This window comes from Lolium rigidum, unplaced genomic scaffold (genome assembly GCF_022539505.1).
Source record: "Lolium rigidum isolate FL_2022 unplaced genomic scaffold, APGP_CSIRO_Lrig_0.1 contig_64972_1, whole genome shotgun sequence".
NCBI lineage: Eukaryota > Viridiplantae > Streptophyta > Magnoliopsida > Poales > Poaceae > Lolium > Lolium rigidum.
The window spans coordinates 9,453-31,230 of NW_025901253.1; the positions used below are offsets into that span (position 1 = coordinate 9,453).

Consider the following 21,778-nt stretch of genomic DNA (forward strand, 5'->3'; position numbering starts at 1 on the left):
ACACGGCACGTACGAATCACGTTCCCTAAACACTCAATTCGGCGGCGCCGTTTGAGGAACGGTTTGGGGCGACTGGAGATGCTCTTAGCAACTGCATTTGGAGCATGCCATGTCGCAGGAAGTAGGCAAATGCAGAAGCCCGGGCTGTGAGTGACAAGCTGACGACACTGCTCTGAGCCCCTGACAAGCCCGACCGCACCTCGCCCACCTCCGCGGCACCGTTTCTCCACCCACCCACACCCACACGCGCACGGACCGCGTCCCCCCAAATCCCTTTCCCTCCCTCCCGACCCACCGCATCGATCGCCGAATCCACCAATCACCACCACCGCCGCCGCCGCCGTCCGGCCGCCGCGATGAGCGTGGTGGGGTTCGACGTCGGCAACGACACCCTGGTGGCGGCGGCGGCGCGGCAGCGCGGGATCGACGTGCTCCTCAACGCCGAGTCCAACCGCGAGTCCCCCGCCGCCGTCGCCTTCTCCCACAACGCGCGCCTCCTGGGCGCGCACGCCTCCGCCGCCGCCTCCTCCCACGCCCCCTTCTCCAGCCCCAAGCGCCTCCTCCTCCTCGCCTCCCGCCCCGACCTCCACCCCCGCGACCTCCCGCGCCTCCCCTTCCCCGTCCACACCCTCCCCCACGCCGCCGGGGGCGCCCTCGTCCACGCCGACCACCTCGGCCGCCGCATCCCGCTCGCCCCAACCCACATCCTCGCCATGCTCCTCGCCTACCTCAAACACCTCGCCGAGGCCGACCTCGAGGCCCCCGTCGCCGACTGCGTGATCTCCGTCCCCTGCTACTTCACGCAGGCGCAGCGCCGCGCCTACGCCGACGCGGCCACCATCGCGGGCCTCCGGCCGCTCCGCCTCATGCACGACCTCGCCGCCACGGCCCTCTGCTACGGCCTCTACCGCTCCGACCTCGGGGCCGTCGCCGGCGGGCCGCCCGCCTACGTCGCCTTCGTCGACGTCGGCCACTCCGACACGCAGGCCGGGGTCGTCGCCTTCGACCCCGCGGGCATGAAGGTGCTCGCGCACGGCTTCGACGCCGACCTCGGCGGCCGCGACTTCGACGAGGCGCTCTTCGAGCACTTCGCCGCCGAGTTCAGGGACAGGTACGGGATCGACGTCCTCGGCAGCGTCAAGGCCAGCATGCGGCTCAGGGCCGCCTGCGAGAAGGCCAAGAAGGTGCTCAGCGCCAACGCCGAGGCCGTGCTCAACATCGAGTGCTTGATGGAGGAGAAGGATGTGAGGGGCGTGATCCGCAGGGAGGACTTCGAGAGGCTCTGCTCCGGGTTGCTGGAGAGAGTCGTCGAGCCGTGCAAGAGGGCGATGGCGGATTCAGGCATTACACTCGACAAGCTGCAGTCTGTGGAGCTCGTCGGGTCAGGGTCTCGGGTTCCTGCTATTGCTAGGGTTTTGGCAGGATTCTTTAGAAGGGAGCCTAGTCGCACCATCAATGTCAGTGAGTGTGTGGCTCGGGGTTGTGCATTGCAATGTGCAATGCTTAGCCCCACATTCCGTGTTCGGGAGTACGAGGTATGCATGCTTTTGCTCTCTGTCTTGTAGTATCTCATGAGTATAAAATCTTAATGTGGTGATTGAAGCATGCTGTCGGTGTATTTCAGGTGCAAGATGTAATTCCTGCCTCAATAGGGTTTTGCACTGAAGAAGGCCCAATATCAACATCGTCTAGCAACGCGGTGTTCCGCAGAGGCCAGCCCCTTCCCAGTGTTAAGATCATCACATTGCATAGGAACAGCGGTTTTACTTTGGATGCGTTTTATGTGGATGAGAATGAATTGCCTCCTGGCACCTCAACACAAATCGGTAGTTTTCAGGTATGCTATTAACTCTTTTGACTGATTAAATATGATCATATTTTAAACTTTTGCTCCAGTTGTCTCTTTTGTTTCATTTAGTGTAAGACTGTGTTATCTCTATATGCAAATACTGTAGCTTCAAGACACTAGTATTTCATTCATGACACCATTTTTTATGTAGAACTTTTGATGCCTTCTCTTGCTTACAATAATCAGAAGTTACTTTTTTATGTGTTCTGCTGGTTTGTCATCTAGGAACCTTGTTGTGGCCACTTAATTGGTGCTTTAGTAGGCAATGAACAATACTCCTAGAATAGACAAACAATCTTGTCAATCGTAATACATGAATATAAGGTTGAAGTCCTGATGGGTGATTCGAAGTGCATATCTTCAAGGTAGTATGCCTGGAAAGTGTCAACCATCGTAAGCGCAAGTTCTGGTTCTTTCACAAGACAATTGCAACTGTAGGATTTCTAGTTTATATCAGAAACTGATTTTCTTCGGGAACTAGCTGCCAACTTCATTCTATATAAAGAGACCAGAACATTATTTGCAACAACGTATTATGATGTTCAGTTTTATTCAGGCTCAATAGTTTTCCTGTCATTATTATTGTATTTTAAGTCGTCATATTCACAATGCTGCCAATGTCTCTTCATTTGTGCGTGAAAGACTAACATGCCCTCTTAACAAATCTTAATATTCCGTCTTGTAAGGGCTCATGCAGTAACTTGATTGTCGCTGCAAATTATCAAGTTGCTTAGTTCCTGATCATCATTTTGGAAACCATTCCAGACAACTATTGTATTCCTAGCTATTAATTGACCTTAGTGCACTCAAAGATCAGGCTTGCGCTCTCTCGCATTTTATTTATTTTCTCCTGAAACTTCAGGATCCACAGTTTGAATCCATAACTTCTGAAGTTCTGATGGACTGATGGTAGCTCCATATTACTTTTCCATACATATTTGGGCATGTTTCAGTACAGAAGTTCTTTTTGAGTGGGTTGGTCAGGGGTTGTAGGGGCTGGTAGAGGAGGATGTAACACATGCATTTACCTACTGCATTACCTTCATAATTTATATATTGCACCGCATCTTTTGTATGCCCTCTGATCCATAGTAACTGTCGTGGTTTTAGTTCAAATTTGAATTAAAACACGACACTTATTATGGCGGAGGGAGTAGCTATTACACGTTTATGCTAGTTGAACCGTGGCAAAAGAGTAATCTAGCCATGAATTGAACGAAGTTACACTTACTGTTAAATGTTGATGTTTTCCAGAATTCTTTATAATTACAATAAGTGTTGTTTCTTGTTTGTTGCAGATTGGCCCTTTCCAAGCACATAGTGAAAAATCTAAAGTCAAAGTAAAAATTCGGTTAAATCTCCATGGGCTGATTTCAGTGGAATCAGCTGTTGTAAGTGTCAACTTTCATAGTCACTACCATATTTTAATTATAAGCTGTTTAATGTTGTTTGTAACCTTTACTGTCTCAGTTGATTGACGATGATCAAAGGGATGCAAATTCTGCTGACTCTATGGAAGTTGATTCCAATGATGACATGGTAAGGGGTTGCCAGCTCTCCCTTAGCCTAGATTTGTCATTTGTGTGACATGTGCCGCTCTAACATGTAGCACATTATGATGACCAAAGGGATGCAAATTCCACTGACTATGTATGCAAATTCAGCTGACTTTCCCTAATACTGTAGTAAAATGAGTTGCTGTATGAGTATCATTAGCAGCTGACGTTCAGTTTTGAAATAGGCGATAAACATGCTGTAATAACTCGCAAGCATACGGCCTCCTATATCTTTCATTTCATCCATAGTCATATACGTAGTATATGATATTTTTCACTACTTAAGATGCTAAATTATGCGATAATATTTTCAATCCTTTGCCCGTTGTGAGAAGGTACCTTAGGAGTTAGGATTAGTTGTAGGCCGAGAATTGGAAATGGGGTAGGAAAGTTCCTGCCAGATGCACACCATAAATACATTAAAGCTTTAACTAATCATCTTTCGTTCATATGCCCAGCTAATTAGGTTTGTCAACTGTTATTATCTGCAGGATCACAAGTCAAGAAATGTACGGCCAATGCACCGGCAGGATTTGCCAATTGTCGAGTCCATTTATGGTGTAATGAGCAAGCAGGAGTTGCTGGAAGCTCAAGAGCAAGAACAACAACTGGCCTATCAGGATAAACTTGTGGAGCGAACGAAAGAAAGGAAGAATGCATTAGAATCATATGTGTATGACATCCGTAATAAGGTGTCAATCTGACTACGTTTTTGCAATTCCTTTCCCAACCTAAAGTTCTGTTCTCTGATGAATCACTTTCTAGCTTTCTGAGAGGTATCGGAGCTTTGCAACTGATTCTGAAAGGGAAGAAATATCAGTTAATCTACAGCAGACGGAAGAATGGCTTTATGAAGAAGGTGATGATGAGACTGAAGCAGTTTACACTAGTAAACTTGAGGAGCTCAAAAAGGTATAAATGGAACTTTCTGCTATTTTTTTTTTTGTCTGTGTCCATGGTCCCTGTACATCTCTCCTGGTATATGTTTGCTAAGGCCCTGTTTGGAACTGCGGTAACATTTCACACCTACAAACAGTTTGCACTGGTAAATTAGTTGGCACAAGAAATTCCGATCAAATGCAGTGGTAATTTATTCCCATGTGAATGGCGTTTGGATAGACACTTAGAAACTCTACTGTCTGTTGTGAACACAAGAACGATTGCCCGTCACCTGCTACAAGAACAACATGGAATCTGGTGTTTGTTCGAAATCCGCAGTATGGGCACAAGAAAGTCTGCCGCCTCCAGCAAGAACGGCTATACAGTCTACAGGCTGGTAGCTCTGCCGCCAATAGAATAATTCAGCCATGGATCCTCCAGAGCTGCGGAAGAGATGGGCTACCGTTGAAGCCATAAGTTACTGTTGCTGATAAGATCCATGTTCGTCGTGCGGCGCAGAGCTAGGTACTTCGTAGCAGCATAGCACTCCGGTATGTCACTGGAAAAGTGCTGGCTGGCGTCACCTCACCCATGGCAGCGGGCGTCTCCCTCAACATCGTGTACCATGAATCATGCTCGCTGGAGGAGCCCGACTTTCCTTGGCTGCAGGATCTGGCACCGGGTGACTTTGAAAGCCTTCTACGTACACGGTAGCAGGCTGGAGAAGGAGTGCACGGAAGTATGAGTCACTCCCCTCGCGAGCAGTTGGCCATCTGCATCTGGGCCAACAGTGTTCGGCGGCTGGAGGGAATGCTGGGAGTGGTGTCTCCTTCCACCAAGGCGTCACCACTTTTCATCCCTTATATTCTCTTATTAGAAAACCGACCTCTGCAGCTGATTTTTTATTTCGCGGTGTAATCACCAAACCATTGGATTTGGACCAGCCCAAAACCAGGATTCCAAACAAAATTTTGGTTGCCTGAGTGATTTTTGAGGGCGTGTAAATTACAGGTGTATCGTACTCAACACTGCTCTCCAGACGGGTCCTAAGCTATTTTCTTGTCCTTGCTACTATAGTATTTCATGATTTCTCACTTCCATCTTCTGGTTTAACTGGTCTTCCACTTGTATATGTTTTGTATACCTGTTCTTTTTTTGTCCATCGTCCATGTTAATGCTCATTGTTATGCTAGTCTTCTGCTTCCATCAATAATGACGTGGTCACTATTTCTTGAAGGTCTATTGTTGCACCAAACTTGGAAATATTCCATGTATTTGATGTACTTATACCATATTTAGTAGTACATTCTACTTTTTTTTTACAGAAGTAAATTCTATATTTCAAAAGACCTCATGGCAGCCCAACAGGCAACAGCCATCCCCCAACTTTGCACATGTGAAGTAGTAAACTAGATAGTACACGCCTAAGAGTAGGCTATTTTTTTTAAAAATAATGTTTTTTACTCCCTCCGATCTAATCATTAATATGGATGTATCTAGACACATTGTAATTCTAGATACATCCATATTAGCTACAAGTAATATGTAATTCTAACACGTTGTATTTTTCGACAACCTTGGTCAAACTTAAGATAGTTTGAATTAGGACAAACCCAGAACTTCAATTTCTTTTTTTTGGAACAGAGGGAGTAGTTGCCAGAGGCAGTTGTGCTGTAGTTGGTGATAACTCCCTAGAACTTCAAATTGCTCTTCTGTTATTTACCAGATCCTGGTGTATCATCTGCTTCCAAACTCTAATTTGTTTGTTTGTCATGCACCTGTTTGTTAGACTATTTTTCTTATGTTCCTGTTTATATATGAAGCTTGTAGATCCCATTGAAAATCGTTGTAAAGATGAGGAAATCAGAGCTGAGGCCACGAGGGAGCTGTTGAAAAGCATTGGTGAGAACAGAATTGCTGCCAAGTCATTATCTGCGCCTGAACAAGAAGCCGTAAGTTGTTTAATCATTAGTTTATCATTTGTGCACTTGTATCATCGACTATTTATGTGTGGTAAGTGGTAACCTCAGCACTGCGGTAAGATGATGCAAGTTGTAGAGTGAAATTGTTTATGTTCCTTGCAATATGTCAATTTACAAAAATCCCATTTCAATTTTTTTTACAAAAAATGAATCCAACAAGAGAAAAGGAATGAAGTTTTTGAATTAATCTTAGGTTACTTAATAATGAATACACAGTATTAATAATAGTTCAATTTAACTTATTGGTATTTCTGTCTGCATACTGCATAGCATCGTGCTATACACAATTCTGTAGCTACTTCTGATTCTGATGATGGGTTTGCCTGTTAGATTGATGATGAGTGCACTAAAGCTGAGCTGTGGCTGAGGGAGAGCTCACAACTACAGGGGTCCTTGCCCAAGAATGTTGACCCTGTAGTTTGGTCCCATGAAATCAAGAAGAAGGAAGAAGAGCTGGACAGGTATTTGACCTTTCTTCTCTTGAAGCCAATTTTTGGCATTTTGAGCTCTCCTAGAAAAAATGATTGCTGTCCCAGATTATCTAACTGGCTGATTCCACTTGCAGGTCATGTAGCAACATAGTAACTAGTAAGGGGCGGGGGCACTCCAGCGACGACGGATGCTAGCGGGGGGTTCAGATCAACTACATAAATCGGATAGAAATATTAGACCTTGCTGAGGTGTCGCTGCTGAATTGCTGTGGCTAGGTCTGACATTTTGTAGAAATATAGAGACAGATGAATTTCATCTAACATCGCCATACGATCAACTCTGTACCACACTGCCCGCCATTGGGTCTGCATCTGAATATGCTTACGCGCAGTTTTCACTTGAGAACCTAGTCATGATTGTTGATACTTGTGAATTCTTTTCCCCATAATCAGATAAAGGTTATTTTCTGCTTATGTGTGCTCCCAACGAACAAGAGAAATCGAACATAGTTGTTGAATGAGTCCACTTTCCAAGTACTGTGAGTTGTAGATGCTGTATTAGTTTTGTGTAAGATGTATGATGATCAATGAGCAGAGATCATCATGCTTTGAATGCTATGCTGCAGTGAGATTTTAATTTATGAAGAGTTCATTTTTCTTGCAACTTCACTCCCTAGATGAGAAGAAACTCAGAAGATACATCACGACAACCTTTTTTTTTATTTGTGCATGTAAACATATGTTTAATCAATTTGTTTTGTAAGTGCAGAAGCTCTAACTTTTTTTTTTGAGCAACAGAAGCTCTAACTTGCATAAAGAAAAACGGAATGCACATGCAAGGGCAACTGCTTGAGTTTAGACTTTACCTGGTAACACATTAAAAAAGATTCTATTGAAAAATCATTGATGTGTGTCATGTTATAACACGAGAACTTACAAAATTTCATGCCAAATCGAATTATGATCAAACTTGTCCTGTACAAAGAAAACATGTGGTTGTTACACTGTTTCAAATATAACTTGAAGATTTTATATTATTTTGCACAGGGCATATCTGGTCATATTTTAGCACGAGCTTGTGGATGCTCATGTACATCTATATATGAATGTTTTGAGAGTTTTTGAAGATGCATAATTAGGTAAACTCTAAACTAAGCACCCATCTTATACATTTTACACAGACCCAGGATCATATCGATGTGCACATTTTCATTTCGATACCTTTCGTGCCAATTGATTAGGGCAGCAGTGGCCTTATCGCCCTGTTGATCGCTGGATACTCCAGTAAACAATTCTCTAGATTGTTTCATATGATGGAAAAACTAAAAAAGAAGTCGACCAACTTAACCACAAATCTTTAATTGGTTACACCACAATTACTCCCTCCCGCACAAAATATGTTGCATATAAAATTTGGTCAAAGTTAGAGCATCTCCAGTCGCGTCCCCCAAAGCGTCCCCCAAACCGCGCCGGATTGAGCGTTTGGGGGACGTGTTTTGTTCGTGCCGCCTTTGGGGGACGTCGCTCCCCAGCCGCGTCCCCCAAACGCCTCCCCCAAACATTTAAAATACTTTTTTTTGGCTTTTTTATTTCAATTTCCACAAATTAATACATAATTTGGAACGTGGTTTACACGAAAACACAGTTTGGAACGTGGTTTTCCACAAACTAATACATAGTTTGAACCGTCGTGGACACAAATATAAAATTTTGCAAAGAAACTAAACCTAACTAGGCCGTGCATCGAAGGTTTCCTGTGTTCGCTGCTAAGAAAGAACACTCGAGGGCACACCCGAGTCACCTAAACCGGAAAATCCAGCGGGAGGATGGTGCCCTTGTTGGTTCTACCGATGAGGCGAACAGGCAGAAACCTCCGTGCACGTGTTCGCTGCGAAGAAAGAACACTCGGTCGTCCTCCTCGTCGGTGCTTGTCGCCGTGGTAGTCCCGGCGGCACCGCGTCTCGTCGAAGACCTTGACGCTCATGTCCCCGTCGCCGAAGTAGGAGAACAGGAGGATGAAGCCGGCTTGGAGGCTGTGGTGCCGCGCGAACTTCTCCCAGCCCGATGTTGAGGTACATCTTGCCGCGCGCGTCGTAGATCACGTCGACGATCCACCGGTAGTAGCCGCACGCAGCCTCCCGCAGATGCATCGTGCGCGGGCGATCGTCGCCGGCGACGTAGTCGGCGAAGGAGTCCGGCAGCCTCCGGATGCCGCGCGGGTCGCCCTTGAGGACGAGGACGAACTCGAACCGCACGTCCGGCTCCACGTCCATCTCCGACGATGATGAAGCCGGCGGCGTGGAAGGCGACGGCGAGCGTTCAGCTCGCCGCGGCCACGACCACGACCACGACTACGGCCGCGAGGTCGGCCTCCGCCTCTACCGGACATAGCGTCGAGTCTTGTTGAGATGGTGGCGGCTAGGGTTTGGGAGAGAGGCGCTAGGGTTTGTGTGTGAGAGGGACGATGAGAGGCGCCCCTTTTTATAGGCCGGAGGGAGGCGGAGGAGCGGTGGCGCTCATTAACGCCGGCACGCAGAGCTAGGCGCGACGGGACGCGTCCGCTGCGCCCTCTGCGGGAACCGCACCGTCGCCGCGCGCCAATAACTTCCGTCGCGAGGTAGGCGACGGTTAGGTTTAAATTAATTGTGCCGCCGACGGGTCGGCCCCGCCACTCCCCGCCTCGCTTTCGTTGTGTCCGGCGTCCCCGGTGCGTCCCCGTGGGACGGGGACGGGCTCGGGGCGCCGGACACCGTATAGGGGCGCGCCGGACAAAAAAGGGCTTTGGGGGACGCGGCTGGAACGCATTTTTGGTCCGGCGCGCCCCAAATCCCTTTGGGGGACGCTTTGGGGGACGCGACTGGAGATGCTCTTAAACTTCATAAAGTTTAACCACATATATTGAAAGGAATATAAGCATACACAATGCCACATTGATATTAATAGAATTATCACAAAATATACTTTCATATTATATCCATTTGATATACTAGTAGATGTTCATATTATTTTCTATGTTCTTCGCCTAGCTTTGCCATGTTGGACTTTTCCGAAATATTATAGCACCATATCATCATGGTTATAGGCAGGAGGAAATATACTGTGGATCACGAGAAGCTCTAGGGTTCAGCTGGATTCACATAACACTACCATCGACAGATTGGGGGACCACAGGGCAGAAATGACTAGGGTGGTTCATGCTCAAATGATTTTTTAAGAAGGAAGCTAACTGACCTATAATTCCAGAATCACATGACTAAGAAAACATAATGATTGAAATATTATGACTCTCAGAAATCCTATCGGAAACAAAACCAATACATGAATTTGCAAAAATCTGCTCTTTGGTCACTCCATAGGCATTTTGTGAATTTAGAGAGAGAGAGAGAGAGAGAGAGAGAGAGAGAGAGAGAGAGAAGACCGGGTGGAGTCGGATCTATGTGGGACAAATAACTATGAATTATAATCTTAGAGTTCTCTACGACAATTCCAAATGATCCGGGCAAAAGCGAAGTAGTGAGAATTGAGAAACAAGAGGGAAGCAGGCAAAATGTATATGCATCGGCACTTTGTGGCTCCATCAGACATAGTAGAAACGTGCTAAAGGCACACCACGAGCAGCCGAGCATCATCTAGTCACACTATGGCGAAAAGGAGCCATCAAGACCTCTGCTGCGAGGTAAATTAGCATCATCTAGTCACACTATCGCGGCCCACTGCTGATCTTGCTATACCCAAACGTAGCTGGATGGGTATGGGGTAGCAAGCTTATCATTTACGGGCCTTGTTGGTGCGCACCAAGAAGCGTAAAATCACCCGCGTTGGTCTCTATGTATAGCACATGTGGCATCCTTATGCATCCTAATACCTCCCATGCCAAATGAGCGACAGACTAATTAGTTGGCAAATGTATGAACTAGCGACAATTAAGAGAATTGGAAACTTGGAACGGGGCCGTACATCCAGTTCGCGAGTGATGAGAAGGGGATGGGAAAGAAAATTGCGTGATACTAAAAACCTCGAAACTATTATAGCATCTCTCCTGGCATATACGTCCACAGATGAGTAGAAAGAAGTAGCTATATATATAGAGAGAGATGTGGGTAGCTGACGACATTATATTAAAAACTGCACAACATGGTATACAATGGAGGAGAAGAACACACATAGTGTTGTGCCGGCAGGCACACTCACTACAGGAATGGACGCATACGCCGACGGCCAGCTGCCCTCGGCGTAGCCTACGCCGATGGCAGCCCTCGGAGTATGGCGTCGGCGTTTAGGTCCCTCGGCATAGACAATATTGCCGTCGGCGTAGATCGGCCCTCGGCGTAGACGCTACGCAGACGGCAAAACCGTCGGCACACAAATTTTACAAATTTGAATTTTCTTTTTTCCAAAAAAGAATTTGAAAAAATATTCATTTTTTATATGCCGAGGGCTTCGCCGTCGGCATAGAGTTTTAAAATTTTTAAAATTTTAATTTTTTACACCATTTTCTTTCTTTTTCTTTTTCTTTTTTTACTTGTTTATCTTTCACCCATACACTTTTAACTCTAAGTACACTTAAGCTTAGTTTAAATTACAATCATGATTAAACTTCCCAGTCGGTCACCCATCCTCACACTACTCCAACCTCAGAACGCTTAACTTCTTGGTTCCATTCAGATGAGCTTCCCTTAAAGAATTGACACCTTGCGGATAATAATAGTCTATCAACCCTATTAACCCTTGGACCGTGATGTCACAACTTATTATTTTTGAATTCCAAACAATTACTTAAGTAAACAATAATGAATATATAAGTAACAATGATTAATAATATTGAATTCAAATAACAATAAAATGATTTTATTTTTGGTTTTTTTCTATTTAATATGGAATAATTAATATCTTTAAATCGAAAAATCAAAATTCCACAAATAATATGTATAAATCGATCAGAAAAATGAGAGGAATCTAAATATAACATACATATTATCATTTGAACCTAAAAATTAGAGGAATCCAAATATGACGTCCAGTTTGCCATCTGGCCAAAACGACCCCCTCGGGAGATGCGAAATGGCCGTACCGAGCGCGCTGGTGCACTGTTCGCCAACACGCTAAACGGAAAAAATTAGCACATAAAGTGATGTGCTATAGACCTAAAAACATTTTTCGCAGAATTTATTGAGCGACGGAAAGTATACCCCTATTTCAAATCCGGTCAGTATCCAGCGGATTCGGCGGGACACCGCAGGAAGCCGCAGGGATTCCCAGATAGCTAGCGCGCACATATGGCATGTGATATGTGGTGCGGAGGAGGTGTCCTACCACTACGCGGAGGTCTCGTGCAATACTAAAAGACGTCCCATGTAGCTGCTTCACAAAAAAACACGTTTTGGCACCCAAAAATGAAAAAACCATCACCCATGGGTCGGATTGGAAATCCGCTCCCGGGGCCATGCCTTCCTTCCCAGGGACCACGCACGTGCCAAATATGGGCTCGTTCCAACAAACTATGCGGCGTCACAGGCCGTTTCCTACTCATTTGACCTAAAATCCATAGAACTCCGGACGTGATAGCTCTGTTTGTGAAGGGTTTTCCAAAATAATTGCCGTATTCTAATTGCGACTTTTGGAGTGGTTACCAGGACACATAAAATGATGCCATGCTGCTCCAACGGATTTTCTGACTTTGTTTAAATTGTCATTTGGCCAAAACGGCCCCCACGGAGATGCGGTATGACCGTAGCAGGCGCGCTGGTGCACCTGTTTACCATCACGCTAAACGGAAAACATTTAGCACATAAAATGATGTATCATAGACATAAAAACATTTTTCCCGGAATTTATTGAGCGACGAAAAGTGTACCCTTAGTTCAAATTCGGTCAGTTTCCAGCGGATTCGGCGGGACACCGCAGGAAGCCGCATGGATTCCCAGATAGCTAGCCGCACATATGGCATGTGATATGTGGTGCGAAGGCGGTGTCCTACCACTACGCGGAGGTCTCGCGCAATACTAAAATGCGTCCCATGTAGCTGCTTCACAAAAAAAAAACCCGTTTTGGCACCCCGAAAATGAAAAAACTATCTCACATGGGTCGGATTGGAAATCCGCTCCCGGTGCCTTGCTTCCCATCCTAGGTACCACACACGTGCCAAATATGGCATCGATCCTACAAACTATGCGGTGTCACAGGCTGTTTCTTACTTATTTGCTCTACAAGCCATAGAACTCCGGACGTGATAGCCCTGTTTGTGAAGGGTTTTCCAAAATAATTGCTGTATCATAATTCTAATTTTTTGGAGTGGTTACTAGGACACATGAAATCCATGTGGCTCCAAGGGATTTTCTAACTTAGTTTAAATTGTCATCCGGCCAAACGGCCCCACGGAGATGCGGTATGGCCATACTGGGCGCGCTGGTGCACCCGTTCACCATCACGCTAAACGAAAAAAATTTAGAACATAAAGTGATGTGTCGTAGACCTAAAAACATTTTTCGCGGAATTTATTGAGCGACGGAAAGTGTACCCCTAGTTTAAATCCGGTCAGTTTCCAACGGATTCGGCGGGTCACCGCAGGAAGCCGTAGGGATTCCCAGATAGCTAGCGCGCACATATGGCATGTGATATGTGGTGCGGAGGCGGTGTCCTACTACTACACGGAGGTCTCGCGCAATACAAAAATACGCCCCATGTAGATGCTTCAAAAAAAAAAACCGTTTTTGTACCCCGAAAATGAAAAAACCATCGCCCATGGGTCGGATTGGAAATCCTCTTCCGGGGCCTTGCTTCCCATCCCAGGGAGCACGCACGTGCCAAATATAGCCTCGTTCCGACAAACTATGCGGTATCACGGGCCGTTTTCTACTCATTTCCCCTAAAAGCCATAGAACTCCGGATTTGATAGCCCTGTTTGTGATGGGTTTTCCAAAATAACTGCCGTATCCCAATTCCGTCTTTTGGGGTGTTTACTAGGACACATAAAATGACGCCATGCGGCTCCACGGGATTTTCTCACTTCGTTTAAATTGCCATCTGGCCAAAACAGGAACCCGAGGATATATAAGAAAGTGTTTAAATTGTTACTATGTTAACATGGTACTGTACATGATTCAAATATGCATGATTTTGACATAAACAGATAGATGATGTTTTTCTGAACATTTTAATACCTTATACGCATTTTTCTAACATCATATGAATTAGTTATGATTTTTACAAAATTAGACAAATTAGAAAAATAGTCTACAGGGTGGCCGTCGGCGTAGCCCTGTCTACGCCTAGGGCCAAATATATGCCGAGGGCTGCCCTCGGCGTAGACTTCAATACGCCGACGGCAACGATATGCCGAGGGTCAGACGGATGGCTGGCTGTGCCGGGCCATACGCCGACGGCCCCGACATTTGGCCGTCGGCGTACGCCACGGCCGTCGGCGTACGTCGCCATTCCTGTAGTGACTCGTGCCTTTTCTGTATTCCTCTTGCTTCTCCTTAACGGCCACAGTTGCAGACCTAGGATTTTCGCAAAGCCTGGGCACACATAAATTAACAACCTGATATATTAAAAATCACCCATCTTCCTCTCTCCCCTCCCGGGTCGCACACACGCGCGGGTGACCCGGGGGGGGGGGCGAACCCTAACCAGCCGGCAACTTCCTCAGCCTCCCCGCCGCTGCCGCCGGTGGCGGCCCCCCTAGTCGTCGAAGGCGGCATGGAGGAGGGAGGGCATGCCCAGATGGGCCAACGTCGTGCAACTGCGGACGTCAACGGGCGGCGCTGGAGGCGGGGTGTTGGACATGGCGAAGAGCCTTGGAGCGGAGCCAGAGCGGCGGAGGCCGGTGCTCAGAAAGGGTTCCGGGTGGGCGTCCTACTGGCGCCACGGGCCTACCCCTCGGGATGAGGTTCTGGTGGCGCCACGACCGCCTGCGACGGCTACTGGAGGCGGCGGAGGCGTAGAGGAGCTGGGGCCGGCAGCCATGGTGGTGGAGATGCTGGCCAGACCTAGGTCCAACAGGGTCCAACCACTACAAGAAAAGTTGCCATGGCCGACGAAGTTGAAGTCGCGCCGTGGTTGCTGGTGTACCATGGCCGACGATTTTGGTCCCTCCGTGGTGCATGTCAAAACTTTTTTTTTCTCGTTTTTGAGGCCACCTAGCCCGACGAAAGCGGCCAAAACGTCGCGTATGGTGGCCCGGGACGTGGAGCATCGCGAATTCTCGGGTTCGCCGGCCGAGTCAACGCAAATCCGCACCGCCGAGGGATGTAGGGCCCAGATGGCAGCCTCTCCGGCATTGTTTTTTTCTCGATCGCGCCATCTCGTTCAACGTTCTCCGATCGAGCCGTTTACGATGCAGGATCATGGGTCCCGCATGTCATCCTCTATGAACCAAAATTCTTTCTATTCTTGGATTTTTTTTGACCCCCGATTTCTCGGCTACTTCCTTTTTCTTTTGATCCCTTGCCGCCTTGGAAACGTTGAGACCGCTGCTGCTAAATGGGACCCGCATGTCATCCTCTATGTGCAATCAACTTTCTTTTCTTGGAGTTTTTTTTGGCACCTCAAATTTGGTCACTTGCCTTTTTCTTTCGATCCCCGCCGCCTCTCAAACGGTGATACCGCTGTCTGCTAAATGGGACCCGCATGTCATCCTCTATGCACTATAAAACTTTCTTTTCTTGAATTATTTTTGGCACCTCATATTTGGTCACTTGCCTTTTTCTTTCGATCCCCGCCGCCTCTCAAACGGTGATACCGCTGCTGCTAAATGGGACCCGCATGTCATCCTCTATGTACTATAAAACTTTCTTTTCTTGGAGTTTTTTTGGCACCTCAAATTTGGTCACTTGCCTTTTTCTTTCGATCCCCTGCCGCCTCTCAAACGGTGATACCGCTGTCGCTAACCGGGACCCGCATGTCATCCTCTATGCACTATAAAACTTTCTTTTCTTGAATTATTTTTGGCACCTCATATTTGGTCACTTGCCTTTTTCTTTTGATCCCCGCCGCCTCTCAAACGGTGATACCGCTGCTTGCTAAATGGGACCCGCATGTCATCCTCTATGTACTATAAAACTTTATTTTCTTGAATTATTTTTGGCTCCTCATATTTGGTCACTTGCCTTTTTCTTTCGATCTCATGCCACGTTTGAAACGTTGAGGAACCTGCTCGGCTCATGGGACCCGCATGTCATCCTCTATGTGCTATAAAAGTTTCCTTTGTTGGATTTTTTTTCACCCGCTGATTTTTGGCTTACCTTTTTCTTTTGATCCCCTGCCCACTTTGAAACGTCGAGTAAGCTGCCGGCTCAAGGGACCCGCATGTCATCCTCTATGTACTATAAAACTTTCTTTTCTTGAATTATTTTTGGCTCCTCATATTTGGTCACTTGCCTTTTTCTTTCGATCTCATGCCACGTTTGAAATGTTGAGGAACCTGCTGGCTCATGGGACCCGCATGTCATCCTCTATGTGCTATAAAAGTTTATTTTGTTTAATTTTTTTTCACCCTCTGATTTTTGGCTATTTCCTTTTTCTTTTGATCCCCTGCCGCCTTGGAAACGTTGGGTAAGCTGCTGACTCATGGGACCCGCATGTCATCCTCTATGTACAATCAACTTTCTTTTTCTTTTGATCTCAAGCCGCATTTGAAACGTTGAGACCGCCGCCGCTAAATGGGACCCGCATGTCATCCTCTACGTACAATAAAGTTTCTTTTCTTGGATTATCTTTGGCTCCTGATATTTTGTCACTTGCCTTTTTCTTTCGATCTCATGCCGCCTTTGAAACGTTGAGTAAGCTGCTGGCTCATGGGTCCCGCATGTCATCCTCTACGAACAATAAAAGTTTCCTTTCTTGGAGTTATTTTTTACCCCTAATTTCCGGCTATTTGCCTTTTTCTTTTGATCTCCCGCCCCCTCCGAAACGATGAGGACGCTCGTTGGCAGTGTCGGTCCCACATGTCATCCTCTATGAACAATAAAAGTTTCCTTTGATGGATTTATTTTGAACCCCTAATTAATTTCTGGATATTTCCCCGCCGACTTGGAATCGTTGAGGATGCCGCTGCCTCATGGGTCCCGCATGTCATCCTCTCGTAACGGTAAATGTTTATTTTCTTGGATTTTGTTGACCAAACGATTTTTGGGTTATTTTTTCTTTCGATCACCTGCAGCCTTTAAAACGTTGAGGACGCTGCTGGCTCACGGGTCCCACATGTCAACCTCTATGAACAATAAACGCTGAGGCTGCTGCTGCCTCATGGGTCCCGCATGTCATCCTCTCAGAACGAAAATGTTTCTTTTCTTGGATTTTTTACCAACAGATTTTTGGTTTATTTTTTCTTTCCATCCCCTGCCGCCTTTAAAATGTTGACGACGCTGTTGGCTCATGGGTCCCCGATATCAGCCTCCCCGTACAAGAAACATATGATATCTTGATTATTTTGCAGACAATAAACAATGTATTGCGCTCTGAGCTATTTCAAACGGATAATTAAATCTTTATTTTTACATAAACAAACTTATATGTTGAATCTCCTTGTTTTTTTGTCTTTGCGAAGCATAGGACTTTCCTGTTTTTTAGAAAATTCGGAACTTTCCTGTTTTGGAGTGGGCTGAAATTGTACGAGTCAAAAGGCCTAGCGAGGATAGTTCGAAGGCCCGGATGTCCAGATGCAGCCCAATTGAAATCTTTCTTCTTGGATTTTTTTCACCCCTGATTTCTGGCTACTTCATTTTTCTTTTGGTTCTGTGCCGCCTTGGAAACGTTGAGACCGCTGCTGCAAAATGGGACCCGCATGTCATCCTCTACGTACAATAAAATTTCTTTTCTTGGATTATTTTTGGCTCCTGATATTTGGTCACTTTCCTTTTTCTTTCGATCCCATGCCACGTTTGAAACGTTGAGGAACCTGCAGGCTCATGGGACCCGCATGTCATCCTCTATGTACTATAAAAGTTCATTTTCTTGGTTTTTTTTCACCCACTGATTTTTGGCAATTTCTTTTTTCTTTTGATCCCCGCCGCCTCTCAAACGGTGATACCGGTGCTTGCTAACTGGGACCCGCATGTCATCCTCTATGCACTATAAAACTTTCTTTTCTTGAATTATTTTTGGGACCTCAAATTTGGTCACTTACCTTTTTTTTTCGATCCCCGCCGCCTCTCAAACGGTGATACCGCTGCCGCTACCTGGGACCCGCATGTCATCCTCTATGCACTATAAAACTTTCTTTTCTTGAATTATTTTTGGCACCTCATATTTGGTCACTTGCCTTTTTCTTTCGATCCCCTGCCGCCTCTCAAACGGTGATACCGCTGCTGCTAAATGGGACCCGCATGTCATCCTCTATGTACTATAAAACTTTCTTTTCTTGGAGTTTTTTTGGCACCTCAAATTTGGTCACTTGCCTTTTTCTTTCGATCCCCTGCCGCCTCTCAAACGGTGATACCGCTGCTGCTAAATGGGACCCGCATGTCATCCTCTATGTACTATAAAACTTTCTTTTCTTGAATTATTTTTGGCTCCTCATATTTGGTCACTTACCTTTTTCTTTCGATCTCATGCCACGTTTGAAACGTTGAGGAACCTGCAGGCTCATGGGACCCGCATGTCATCCTCTATGTACTATAAAAGTTCATTTTCTTGGTTTTTTTTCACCCTCTGATTTTTGGCAATTTCTTTTTTTCTTTTGATCCCTGCCGCCTCTCAAACGGTGATACCCCTGTCGCTAAATGGGACCCGCATGTCATCCTCTATGTACTATAAAACTTTCTTTTCTTGAATTATTTTTGGCTCCTCATATTTGGTCACTTGCCTTTTTCTTTCGATCTCATGCCACGTTTGAAACGTTGAGGAACCTGCCGGCTCATGGGACCCGCATGTCATCCTCTATGTGCTATAAAAGTTTATTTTCTTTAAATTTTTTTCACCCTCCGATTTTTGGCTATTTCCTTTTTCTTTTGATCCCGCCGCCTTGGAAACGTTGGGTAAGCTCGCTGACTCATGGGACCCGCATGTCATCCTCTATGTACAATCAACTTTCTTTTTCTTTTGATCTCAAGCCGCATTTGAAACGTTGAGACCGCTGCTGCTAAATGGGACCCGCATGTCATCCTCTACGTACAATAAAGTTTCCTTTCTTGGATTATATTTGGCTCCTGATATTTTGTCACTTGCCTTTTTCTTTCGATCTCATGCCGCCTTTGAAACGTTGAGTAAGCTGCTAGCTCATGGGTCCCGCATGTCATCCTCTACGAACAATAAAAGTTTCCTTTCTTGGAGTTATTTTTTACCCCTAATTTCTGGTTATTTGCCTTTTTCTTTTGATCTCCTGCTCCCTCTGAAACGATGAGGACGCTGTTGGCAGGTCGGTCCCACATGTCATCCTCTATGAACAATAAAAGTTTCCTTTGATGGATTTATTTTGAACCCCTAATTAATTTCTGGATATTTCCCCTACCTCCTTGGAATCGTTGAGGATGCTGCTGCCTCATGGGTCCCGCATGTCATCCTCTCAGAACGGTAAATGTTTATTTTCTTGGATTTTGTTGACCAAACGATTTTTGGCTTATTTTTTCTTTCGATCACCTGCAGCCTTTAAAACGTTGAGGACGCTGCTGGCTCATGGGTCCCACATGTCAACCTCTATGAACAATAAACGCTGAGGATGCTGCTGCCTCATGGGTCCCGCATGTCATCCTCTCAGAACGAAAATGTTTCTTTTCTTGGATTTTTTACCAACAGATTTTTGGTTTATTTTTTCTTTCCATCCCCTGCCGCCTTTAAAACGTTGACGACGCTCGTTGGCTCATGGGTCCCCGATGTCAGCCTCCCCGTACAAGAAACATATGATATCTTGATTATTTTGCAGACAATAAACAATGTATTGCGCTCTGAGCTATTTCAAACGGATAACTAAATCTTTATTTTTACATAAACAAACTTATATGTTGAATCTCCTTGTTTTTTTGTCTTTGCGAAGCATAGGACTTTCCTGTTTTTTAGAAAATTCGGAACTTTCCTGTTTTGGAGTGGGCTGAAATTGTACGAGTCAAAAGGCCTAGCGGGATAGTTCGAAGGCCCGGATGTCCGGATGCAGCCCAATTGAAATCTTTCTTCTTGGATTTTTTTCACCCCCTGATTTCTGGCTACTTCATTTTTCTTTTGGTTCTGTGCCGCCTCTCAAACGGTGAGACCGCTGCTGCAAAATGGGACCCGCATGTCATCCTCTATGTACAAGTAAAATTTCTTTTCTTAGATTATATTTGGCTCCTGATATTTGGTCACTTGCCTTTTTCTTTCGATCTCATGCCACGTTTGAAACGTTGAAAAACCTGCTGGCCCATGGGACCCGCATGTCATCCTCTATGTACAATAAAACTTTCTTTTCTTCGATTTTTTTGGCACCTCATATTTGGTCACTTTCCTTTTTCTTTCGATCCCCTGCCGCCTCTCAAACGGTGATACCGCTGCTGCTAAATGGGACCCGCATGTCATATGATACGTCTCCGACGTATCGATAATTTCTTATGTTCTATGCCATATTATTGATGATACCTACATGTTTTATGCACACTTTATGTCATATTCGTGCATTTTCTGGAACTAACCTATTAACAAGATGCCGAAGTGCCGGTTCTGTTTTCTGCTGTTTTTGGTTTCGAAATCCTAGTAACGAAATATTCTCGGAATTGGACGAAATCAAAGCCCGGGGGCCTATTTTCTCACGAAGCTTCCGGAAGTCCGAAGGAGAGACGAAGAGGGGCCACGGAGGGGCCACACTATAGGGCGGCGCGGCCCCCCTTGGCCGCGCGGCCCCGTGGTGTGGGGCCCCCGTGCCGCCTCTTGACCTGCCCTTCCGCCTATAAAAAGTCTCCGTGACGAAACCCCCGATACCGAGAGCCACGATACGGAAAACCTTACTGAGACGCCGTCGCCGCCGATCCCATCTCGGGGGATCCAGGAGATCGCCTCCGGCACCCTGCCGGAGAGGGGAATCATCTCCCGGAGGACTCTACACCGCCATGGTCGCCTCCGGAGTGATGAGTGAGTAGTCTACCCCTGGACTATGGGTCCATAGCGGTAGCTAGATGGTTGTCTTCTCCTCATTGTGCTTCATTGTTGGATCTTGTGAGCTGCCTAACATGATCAAGATCATCTATCCGTAATTCTATATGTTGTGTTTGTCGGGATCCGATGGATAGAGAATACTATGTCATGTTAATTATCAAGTTATTATACATGTGTTGTTTATGATCTTGCATGCTCTCCGTTTCTAGTAGAGGCTCCGGCCAAGTTTTTACTTTTAACTCCAAGAGGGAGTACTTATGCTCGATAGTGGGTTCATGCCGCATTGACACACGGGACGATGACGAGAAAGTTCTAAGGTTGTGTTGTCGTTGTTGCCACTAGGGATAAAACATTGGCGCTATGTCCGAGGATGTAGTTGTTGATTACATTACGCACCATACTTAATGCAATTGTCTGTTGTTTAGCAACTTAATACTGGAGGGGTTCGGATGATAACTCTGAAGGTGGACTTTTTAGGCATAGATGCGGTTGGATGGCGGTCTATGTACTTTGTCGTAATGCCCAATTAAATCTCACTATACTTATCATGTCATGTATGTGCATTGTTATGCCCTCTCTATTTGTCAATTGCCCGACTGTAATTTGTTCACCCAACATGCTTTTATCTTATGGGAGAGACACCTCTAGTGAACTGTGGACCCCGGTCCATTCTTTAATACTGAAATACAAATCTGCTGCAATACTTGTTTTACTTGTTTTCTCTGCAAACAATCATCTTCCACACAATACGGTTAATCCTTTGTTACAGCAAGCCGGTGAGATTGACAACCTCAGCTGTTTCGTTGGGGCAAAGTACTTTGGTTGTGTTGTGCAGGTTCCACGTTGGCGCCGGAATCTCCGGTGTTGCGCCGCACTACATCCCGCCGCCATCAACCTTCAACGTGCTTCTTGGCTCCTCCTGGTTCGATAAACCTTGGTTTCTTTCCGAGGGAAAACTTGCTGCTGTGCGCATCATACCTTCCTCTTGGGGTTGCCCAACGAACGTGTGAAATACACGCCATC

General features: G+C 46.0%; 1 protein-coding gene across 1 annotated transcript; it reads left to right on the plus strand.

Moving 5' to 3' along the window:
- The first annotated feature begins 329 nt into the window (after positions 1 to 329).
- Positions 330 to 7,171, plus strand: LOC124682002 (heat shock 70 kDa protein 16-like). Its single transcript, XM_047216771.1, has 9 exons — positions 330 to 1,535; positions 1,625 to 1,837; positions 3,148 to 3,240; positions 3,320 to 3,388; positions 3,897 to 4,097; positions 4,171 to 4,317; positions 6,108 to 6,236; positions 6,597 to 6,727; positions 6,832 to 7,171. The coding sequence occupies exons 1-9, from the start codon at positions 357 to 359 to the stop codon at positions 6,890 to 6,892; spliced, it is 2,223 nt and encodes a 740-aa protein (XP_047072727.1). The 5' UTR covers positions 330 to 356; the 3' UTR covers positions 6,893 to 7,171.
- Positions 7,172 to 21,778: the final 14,607 nt, after the last annotated feature.

Coding starts and splice junctions, on each gene's coding strand:
- LOC124682002 (XM_047216771.1), top strand. CDS start 357: ATGAGCGTGGTGGGGTTCGACGTCGGCAACGACACCCTGGTGGCGGCG. Junction 4,098..4,170: donor TGTATGACATCCGTAATAAG/GTGTCAATCTGA, acceptor ATCACTTTCTAG/CTTTCTGAGAGGTATCGGAG. Junction 6,728..6,831: donor AAGGAAGAAGAGCTGGACAG/GTATTTGACCTT, acceptor TTCCACTTGCAG/GTCATGTAGCAACATAGTAA.